Source organism: Vicia villosa, linkage group LG2 (genome assembly GCF_029867415.1).
Source record: "Vicia villosa cultivar HV-30 ecotype Madison, WI linkage group LG2, Vvil1.0, whole genome shotgun sequence".
NCBI lineage: Eukaryota > Viridiplantae > Streptophyta > Magnoliopsida > Fabales > Fabaceae > Vicia > Vicia villosa.
In genome coordinates, this window is record NC_081181.1 from 94,824,262 (window position 1) to 94,835,334 (window position 11,073).

Genomic DNA, 11,073 nt, shown 5'->3' on the forward strand with positions numbered 1-11,073 from the left:
GAAAACAAAGTTATTGATCAAACTATATTGAATATTAACGGGAACATGAAGTTATTAATCAAAATATTGAATATTAACGAGAACATGAAGTTAGTAATCAAAATATTGAATATTAACGTGAGTATTAAATTACAGAGCAAAGTATATAATATTAACGGGAACATGGAGTTACTGCTAAAAATATTGAATAATAACGGAAACATGGCGTTATTAATCAAACTATTGAATATTAACAGGAACAAATTTGAAACATTAACAGAAACACAAAGTTAGTGATCAAAATAATGAATATTAATGGGAACTTGAAGTTATTGATCAAAATATTGAATTTTAACGGGAACATGAAGTTACTGAACAAAATATTGAATATCAACGAGAACACGAAGTTACTGATCAAAATATTAAATATTAAGGGGAACATGAAGTTACTGGTCAAAATATTAAATATTAATGGGAAATAAAGTTTATTGATCAAAATATTGAATATTAGTGGGAACACGGAGTTACTGATCAAAATATTGAATATTAACGGGAGCACGGAGTTATTGATTAAAATATTAAATATTAACGGGAGCACAAAGTTAATGATCAAAATTTTGAATATTATCGAAAACATTAAGTTACTATCCAAATTTTAAAAATTAACAGGAACAAATTTTGAATATTAACGGGAACACAAAGTTACTAATCAAAATAATAAATGTTGACGGGAACACGGAGTTATTGACAAAATATTGAATATTAACAGGAACATTAAGTTACTGATAATTTTTTTGAATATTAACGGAAACGAATTTGGAATATTAACGGGAACACGAACTTATTGATCAAAATAATGAATATTAACGGGAACAAGGAGTTACTGATCAAAATAATGAATATTAACAAGAACGTGAAGTTAATGATCAAAATTTTGAAAATTAACGGGAAGAAATTTGAAATATTAACGGGAATACGAAGTTACTTATCAAAATAATGAATATTAACGGGAACATGAAGTAACTGGTCAAAGTATTTTTCTATTAATTATGCATTTTGAATGAATCATTATTATAAATGGAGTTTGTAGTGGTTTCTCATTGGCCTACAAGACAGAGCTGATAGTTTGAGATTGGGTTGATAGTTTGGAGTTATAATTGAGCCAAAATAATTAATTTTCTCCTTAGCTAGCAAAAAATAATCGATTCTCCTTAGCTGGTAGTTTGAGATTGGGCTAATAGTTATCACTAATTGAATTATATAATTTGATTGAATATTTCTTCATTATAATTCGTGAATTTGCGATTTTAAAACTTTTCCTTCATTATAATTTGTTAAATAAAATATTACTATTTTTATAACTTTTTCAATTTTACCCAAAACTTAATCTTTTACTAATATCTTTTATTTTTCTCAATCACAATGCGCGAAAACGACGGGTACCCGTGCGAACGCACGGGTAAGACACTAGTTTAATTTAAAGGAAAGAAAAAATTGTTTAAATGTTGGATCTCCTTCTTCAATATCAAAACCATAAGCAACAAAATCAACCGTCCGCAACATCTTTATTTTTATTTTTTATTTCATTTCTATTATTTTTTATTTGTATTTTTCATTAAAATAATCAAAATGGCGTCGTTTTAATTTTTTAAATATTTTTTTTGTTAAAATGCAATTAAACCACCAATGCATGAAAACCGCCCGTTTTTCCAATTTTAGCGGTTTACACCGGTTTTGACCAGTTCACACAGATTCAATAAGACATCAGATCCAACAATTGAACCAGACCTGTTACCTGACCGATTACCAGTTCGACCGGTCCGACTGGCCGGTTGTAACACCCTTCTAAACCCCGCGGCAATTAAATAAATGTTTCAGAGTAACATGAAAACAAGGGTGCCACAATTCATATTTAAAAACCAATATCATATATCATTGTCATGCGTTCACCGAGGAGTCCATCATAATACATAATAGCTCATGCTAACACAGCGGAAATTAAATCATACGAATAAGTTCAACATATTTTAAAACTTTATTCTTCAAACTCAAACAAACAATTAGAGTTATAAAACATAAACTCAAAACATCACGTTCCCCAGTGTTACACTATATCAGAGCATGACACCTAACGCTAAACTAAAACGCACTGACTCATGAGCTAATCCTCACCAAGTCGGAAAGTCGCTACCTTAATCTGAAAATAACAACATGTAAGGGTGAGTCTCATCGCAATTAACAAATATTATTGCATCATAGATAATAACACATCATAGTTATATCATTCACCCAATTGCATCATATTCAGACAATTTCAACAAACACACAACTAGCACATCATCAATTCATAACACTGAAACACATTCAATCATGTTATGAAAATCATGCATATGTAATGACTAACACTATGCATGTGGTGCCAAACATCATTAAGGGAATAACCCACCGACCGATCCAACATCTTCAAGATACGGCCCTGCCAGCACAAATTCCACACAATGAGAATTATGCACTTCACTGAGTCCCCACATCATCAGGATATAGCCCTCAACAAATGATTATGAATGAATACAATATGTATAACATACTTATACCATCATCATCATCATCATCATCATCATCATTATCAAGTATGTTTAAATATATATTAGCATCATTCGAATATCATCCAATTATCATCATTATACAACTCATAAATCATCACATGATTATTATTTCAAACATAGCATGTAGTAACACATTTCATCACATATATGTACAATACATCATTCATCAAGAAATAAAATCATGTTTCAACATAATTGAAGTTACACCTCATCCCATCATTTAAACACATAGGTTATCTCATAAGGTTCATCGTGCTCGAAACGGCACTAAAAACAGGCCAACGGTTCAAAAGATACGTCATTTTCAAGTTTGGAAAATTTTCTACACAACAAGGTTCGCTCAGCGGATCACTAGCGACTCGCGACAAAAGCGAACTACCTTCAGACCTCCGCTCAGCGGACCACTAGCGACCTTCGACAGAAGCTAACTAGGTCGGGTCCTCCGCTTAACGGACCCCTCTCCGCTTAGCGGACCTGCGATTTTACAGATTCTCAGGTCTGCGACAGACCCTGCGATCTCACACATTTTTAGTCCAAAATCGATTCTAAACATCATATACAGCCAAATAATCATCAATTGCATCATCATACATCATTATACACCAAAACAACACATTATTAACCAATAATCTATGCAATTTCATCAATTATAACCTCCATAAACCTAACATATAATCCAATTGACCCAAACAACATCCTGTATCAATATTATCATCTAAGAATGCGATAATAGATGCTAACCGGAGAGTCCCCTTACCTTAGTCCAAGTTCTTGATTGGTCTCTCCCTCTACTTCTCCTCTTTCACATTCTTGAGTTCCCAATTCTTCAGTTCTCCTTTTTCACGTTCTAACTCTCTTTCCCAAATCTTCCTTATTATTTTATGAAAATAACATTATAATTAGTAAAAGGCTTTACAAACATAACACCCCCTTTTCACTAACAACACACATGGCCCAATGCCATAAACCATTCTTTTTCCAATTATTTTCATAAAACCAAACCAATTTTAATTATTAATTCAATTTCCAATTAAATTAAAATTAAAATATACGGGTGTTACACCGGTCCTGTCCATTTTTTAAAACACTGGTGAAAGGGCCTAAATGTAGTATGCTAGGGACGTTGTATGATTCGCTCATGCAACGATTCTGACCATAAAGTGCAATAACATGTTTGAATTCATTGATTACCGGTTCTTAAGGGTAATTACTCCAAAGTCCTTAGGAAGAAATTATTTAATAATTCAACCACATTACCAGGTCCATAGGAAATTACAGTTGAAATCAAGCATTACAATATCAAGAATTGTCTGATTATTAAAGGATACCTGTAGTCCTATGTGGTATCAACGGTAATATGTTCTCAAACAGATCATGAACAATGGCTGTCCAGCTTAATTGTATCGCACACATCAAACTTCGTTTGTCCGTATGAGAAAGCAATAAGATCACTAAGAGGACAAATCACAGATTGAACAAACCAAATTGTTATTGCACACATATAATCTTATTCATTAGAAATCCAAATCAAGGACACCTCCTAGTATTGGGGGATTTAGCTACTCATAAAAGTAAAAAAAAAAAAAAATACTATATAGTGTAGACATTACAGATATTGGATGGAATTTAGGTCTTCAAAATGATTTAAGGAAACTTCTATAAAATAAAAACCAATCTCCACAATGAAGAAGAAACTTAAAAATACAAATTTAGTTAAAATTACATATATACTTAATGATCTCTTTTGACATGATTGATGTTATCAAACCAATATCTAGGGAGTGGCGAACGTGCATGATTGTCCTGTTTAGGCCTGCACCGCAAAAGCCCGCAAAAAATAGGGCTGAGTGGGGGCGAACATAATTGAGAGTGTGGGCCTAAACTATTGACCCTCCCAACAAAAATTAAGGGCGGACGAGGCTGGCCCGTGGCCACTGCTTCTTTTAAGCCTAAAAATACAAATATTTATGTTACTGTCCGCCCCTACAAAAGCATGTATAAAAAAAAGCAAGGTGGGGGGAAAACATATTAGAGGGTGCGAGTTTAAACCCTTTCACCGTCCCGCATAAAGTGTGGGCAAAACGTTCATGTCCAACGGAACGATCTCACTTTGTCATATATATCCATATCTCCCTATTTAACTTGTGTATAAAAATAGAAACATGTTATTTTAACACCAAATTCTTACATTTATATGGTATATTACTGTTCACAAATATTGTGAATAATGACATTTATAATTTTGACTTTTTTCATTTTTCTCTCTCTTCAAAATAGCTTTGCTTAATGATGTGTAAAAGTTTGGTTAATACAATATATAGTTAGGTTAATGTGTTTTGACTTAAAAAATTGGGAAAATAAAATTGGTTAATTGAGTGTAATAAATTGGTTGATATATATATATATATATATATATATATATATATATATATATATATATATATATATATATATATATATATATATATATATATATATATATAGGGAGCGGTGAGAACTGATATCTATTGTGAGAAACGAGAACTAATGATGTCAATCATCAGATTTAATTAACGCTTAAGATTTATTTATTCTATATAGAGATTACTTTATTGAATATTTTCTATTCTACTTAAGATCTTAATAAGAGAATCTTCCCATAAATATTTTACTATTTTTTTATTTGACAAAATTTAATAAATAACAGAATTTAAATTTTTAATTTTTCCCAACATCCAATATGCACAACAATTACTATAATATTGTTAAAATGGTGGAATTTATTTGAAATTGTCCGAAATATAGAATTTATATAAATAAATAATATCTTAACATGCAAATAAATAAATTAATCAAACTAAAATATATTATCTAATATTTTTAATCAAATTAAAATATAAATAATAAATAATTAATGTATTTTTATTAAAAATGGTCACAATAATAGAACTTGTAAACATACAAAATTTTCTAACTTACAGATAAATAAATTAAGCAAATTAAAATATAATAATTTCAAATTCTTTAGTATATTTAACACAAATGAAAATATATCAATGTGTTTTTATATAAATGGTCACAATGGTAAAACATTCAAAATATAAAGTTGATTTTATTTATAATATTTTTTATACTTTAAAATTAATATAGTTCTTTAATTTATATATTATAATTCATATAATTTTATTCATTACATAGTTATAACTATATTGATCTATAATTTATTTTGATGAAAAAAAGTTGAATGTTCTAATATATTGATCTATATTTTACGGTATAAATGAATACATGATAAATAAAGTCAACCTTTTATTTTTGAATGTTGTACTATTGTGACTATTTTAAATAAAAATTCATTATTGATTTATTATCAATATATTCATTTGAATAAAAATATTAAAGCGTTTTAAGTGATTAACTATATTTTTATTTGTTTTATGTTTTTACTTTTGAAAGTTCTATTATTTTGATCATTTTAAATAAAATCACATTATTGATTTATTGGCCATTTGCAAGTTAGGATATTATTTATTTTTATAAATTCTATAACTATGACCATTTTAAATAAATTCTACCATTTTAACAATATTTTAATAATTATGACGTTTATTGGATGTTGGAAAATTAAAAATTAAAAATATATTTTTTATTCAATTTTGTCAAATAAAAAAATGGATAATGTTAGTCTTTAATTTATATTAAATATTAGAATAATAAATAGAAAATTATTTATGGTAAGATTCTATTATTATAGAATTTATAAATCTTAAAGCATAGTAGAAAAGCAATTCAATAAGGTGACCTCTATATGAAATAAATAAATTATAATCGTCAATTAAATCTGATGGTTCAGATTGTTAGTTCTCGTTTCTCACAATTGATATCAGTTCTCACCGGATACGCTCCCTATATATATATATATATATATATATATATATATATATATATATATATATATATATATATATATATATAATTTTAAAAATATTTTGAAAGAAAAAATATTGTTGTCATATAAATACGATTAACAATATAAGTATACCGTCATTTTTTAATGTCAACAGCATAGTATTGGTGATAAAAATATTCTCATTTTAATTTTTAGCCTATTTTACCTTATAGACTAGATTCAAACATTTCTAAAAGTGAAAAACAAATACTTGACTAACAACATGAAGAAGTTCTCTTTCAAAAGAGGAAAGAAGATGTAGGTAGGAAGGAAGCAATTGGAAAAAGGGCCAAAGTTGAAAAAGGAAGTGACATGGAAGAAAAAGGGTGAGAGTGGGACATAGCAGAAGAGCACTATCTTTTTAAGTTCTAGTACGTGGGTGAATCCAATTCAACTGCACAGTAAGATATCACAGGCCACAACAACTTGTGGCTCACAAAACTTTCCCTTTTCTTAGCTGGCATCTTCCAACACAACTTTTTCACTTTATAAAACCTCTTCACACAAACTCACAAATCATTGTACCTCCCTCTCTCTCTTTCTCTCTTTTTCTTCTCCATAACTCAAATTCTTCCACACAGGAAATTGAAATCATGTCTCAGTTGATTAATGATTCAACAACCATAAAACTTTTTGGGACAACCATTTTTCTGACACACAACATCTATGTCTCTTCCAATGATTCTTCCTCAAAATTTGCTCATGAGGATTTCTCTGATCATAGTCTTCATTCATCTGTATCTTCATCTTCTACACTTGATGAAGTCTCCCAACAAACCATAGAGGATTTAAACACTCCCTCAGCTGAAACAGAAGCTTCGCATCAGTCTTCCACAAAACTTGATGAACAAAGTGATATGTCACAAGACAAATCTCCAAAGAAACCAGACATAATTGTTCCATGTCCAAGATGCAAAAGCATGGACACAAAGTTTTGCTACTACAACAACTACAACGTCAAACAGCCCAGACACTTTTGCAAAAACTGCCAGAGATACTGGACTTCCGGAGGAACCGCCAGAAAGATGCTTGTAGGAGCAGGTCGCCGTAAGAACAAAGCCACTTCTTCTTTTTCTTCCAATGTCTTGCATTATCCTCAAATGAATACTTTCTGGACATTTGGATCAAATTCTTCTCACATGTCATTATGGAATGTACAATCTATCCCAACACAATCTTGTGGCCCAAGTAAACCTGCATTAGGGAAACATTCAAGAGATGGAGACATGATCAACCATTCCAACTCAGATAAAGAAAAGCCTGGATTTGATGACCCTAATGATGTTGCAAGGAGTTCTATATGGTCAACAGTAGGAGTAAAGAATGGGAGAGGAATTTTCAAGGGATTTGGATCTAACTTTGATGACAAGAAGAACTATATAGTTGAAGCATCTTCATCAGTATTGAAAGCTAACCCAGCAGCTTTATCAAGGTATACTGTGTTACATGAGAGAATTTAATTGAGTATATATAACATTAGATGACTCTGTTAGATAAATATCTTTGATGTACATATATCATGTATGAGAGAGCATAAATAACAAGATTAATAACACAAATGAAATGAAATTTTTGGTCTGAAATACAATGGTTTAGAATAAATAACACAATCTTGCTATTGATTCTGACATTTAATTCAATTTTACCGTGTTATGTCACGGTAAACCGTGACTGGACCGCCAAGTCGTACTTTCAAACCGGTTTTTTCTTCACTCTCCGATTTTCTTTTCCATTTTTCTCTTGCACGTATTTATGGAATTTCTCATGCAAATTTATCTTTATCTCTATGATCAATCTACAACCATTCTAGATATTGAGTTTTCTTTTATGGACCTATGTTCTTGCATTTATTGTTAAGGTGATCCAAAGTGGTAAAGTTTGTTGATAGTAAAGCTGCAAGTCAACTGAGTTATTGTTTAATTTTGATGATGACAACACCTTATATGAAATGATATCTGGTGAAAGTCTTTATCTGGTGAAGATAGCTTAAGTTGTTAAATATACTCATGATGGTACATAAAGCTATCCTCTTAAATCAAGCTATTCTCCCGAAGTTGTTCTTGAAGATCAAGTCATCTCTTTGAAATAAACACAATGGTTAAATGACATTCAAGTGAAGACTTTTGTTTCTAGGTTGGTCGGTGATTTAACCTCTCAACTCCTAAATGATGGAAATCATCATGAAGACCTCTAAAGCCTCATTAAGAATATTCAAGGTTCTTGTGTGATGCTAAACACAAATATAATGATGAAAATACTTGAAGCTTCAGAGTTGTGAAAGAGAGGAGGTGCGAAAGCTTGCTTGATCATGTCTGTCTGAGTGACCAGTGTCTTGTAAAAATCACAGACACGCTAAAAATATTTAAGAGGGCTCTCATATTTTAATTAAACCATATTAAAATGTTTTTATGGCGTAGCCAGTTGATTAGGGGAATGTCTAATTGATTTGAAGCCTTTTTCCAACTAAATAATCGATTAGACCAATAACCTAATAGATTATATTTTTATTGGATGAGTCCAAAATTGATTGGAATAGTCTCTTAGTTATTGGTAACTACTAAATATCAAAACCATCTTTTTGTGACATGAAAATTTGATTATTAAAGGTCAATTATCGATAAGTCTAATTGATTACGACATTGATTTGGACCATAGATTGTTTCTAAATTTATAACATGCCTTGGCTTATAAAGAGAGAGCCTCTCTATCACTTGTACTCATCCAGAACACAAGCTTTGATCTCACTTTCATTTATCTCATTGTTTCTTTAAATCTCTCATTTTTCTCACATATATTTAGCCATAGTTCTCTAAGAGTGTCTTTGAGTCTAAGTGAAGATCGTTGTTCTGGGTGGGGGCTTAATTGTAATTTTCCAAGAGTGTATTATCTCTTGAGTAAAATATTCTTCTGTAGAAAGTTTTTTAGTTGTGAGCTAAACCAATTAAAACCTCTTATGCTTTGGGGTATTGTCTTGGGAAGTCTTAGTTTGGTTCATGAGTTTTGCAAAGAAGAAAAGCTATTTTTTAGTTCGTAACCATTAAAATGTCCATAACGGCTCTTAAACTTAGCTAAGTTAAAAGCTATATCAGTTTGAGATCAGCCATGTTAAAATTTCACTTGGTTCCTGAGTTCAACCTGGTATAAAAGCTCAGTTGGTTCGAGATTACCCCATATAAAATCTAAACTCGATTTGAGATCAGCCCGTATAAAATCTCAAGTCAATTTGTGATCAGCCCGTGTATTAGTTTGGTTCAAAAACTGAATTGGGATAGGTTTAAGTTGAAGAAATTGAGTTTAGGAAAGAAACTCCTGTGACAATATAGCAGAAAAATGATGCAGATTGGTTTGATTTGATTCACATTTCAACATGATTCGAATGACGAATCGAAATTATGCAGAAAAAAATTCTTACTGATTTGATTTAAATCAGAGATTTACTCTGAATTTTGATTCGAATTAGAGCCTTCTGGGTAGCCTCTTCCTGATTTGATTCGAATCACAGTTTACACTTGATACAAATCAGGAAGATAAATTGGGTTTAAAATATTGTTTTCGTCATAACTTGGGTTTCGTGACTCCGTATGAAATGCAATAGAAAGCGTTGGAAATCTAACACGTAAGAAAACCACATGGTAAGGTCTTGAGAGGTTAATATGTACATGAGGACCTGAATTTAATGTCTTCTTGTGGCAGTTACGAGAGGAGTATTGCCGAGAATTAGGTATTCTAATTGTTATGTTGAGTTATGAATGAAATTGGTGAATTAAGTTAAGTATTATGTTGATTATTGATACAATTATATGTGTTATGTTGAGTTATCATTATGTGGTGTGCTATTTGTTTTGGTGAGATATGTGGTTTAGAAGAGAACCGTTGGTGATGATTATTATATTTACATTGTTGTGGCATCTTATGCATCATGTATATCAGAGATAGTTGTATCAGCGAGATTGGTGAATGGACTATTTAGTAATATAACACTGATGTCCAATATTCATGATGGGATTGATTAGTAATATAACTCTAGCATCCAAAAATTCATGAGTAGATTGGTACCACATGCATTGTTGTTTAGGAAATGAGTGCATTGCACACACATATGTACTTACGATTGGAGAGGATTATGAATGATATAAATATGACGTTGATTAAGTGTGCTATCCTTTATTGATTTATACACCGCTAACATTTTTGAACATATTCTCACCTCTGTTTGTGTTGTTTGTGGTGATATATACTCTTGTGGTATAAATACTCGGGTAGAGAAGTATTAGTTACTGGTGAGCCAGAGGATGGCGTTGAGGTCTCTTCATGTATTTATTGTTTTCGTGCTATTTCGTTTTTGGCGTTGCTCTGATATGTAACACTGGGGAATGGTTGCTTTGTTACATTTTATGCTTCTAGGATGTTTTGAGTTATTGATGTTGAGACCAATAAATGATTTATTTTGAAGTTTTAATATTTATTATGCTGCTTTAATACATGTTTTGTTTAGAAAGATGATTGGTGAGAATGTTTAACACATTATTTGTGTATTTATTTGCATGATCTTAAAAATAA

At 30.7% G+C, this 11,073-nt stretch overlaps 1 protein-coding gene across 1 annotated transcript; it reads left to right on the forward strand.

The window, feature by feature from the left end:
• The first annotated feature begins 7,076 nt into the window (after positions 1-7,076).
• LOC131646461 (cyclic dof factor 1-like) lies at positions 7,077-8,056 on the forward strand. The gene has a single exon (XM_058916488.1). The coding sequence runs from the start codon at positions 7,107-7,109 to the stop codon at positions 7,971-7,973; it is 867 nt and encodes a 288-aa protein (XP_058772471.1). The 5' UTR covers positions 7,077-7,106; the 3' UTR covers positions 7,974-8,056.
• The last annotated feature ends 3,017 nt before the right edge of the window (positions 8,057-11,073 follow it).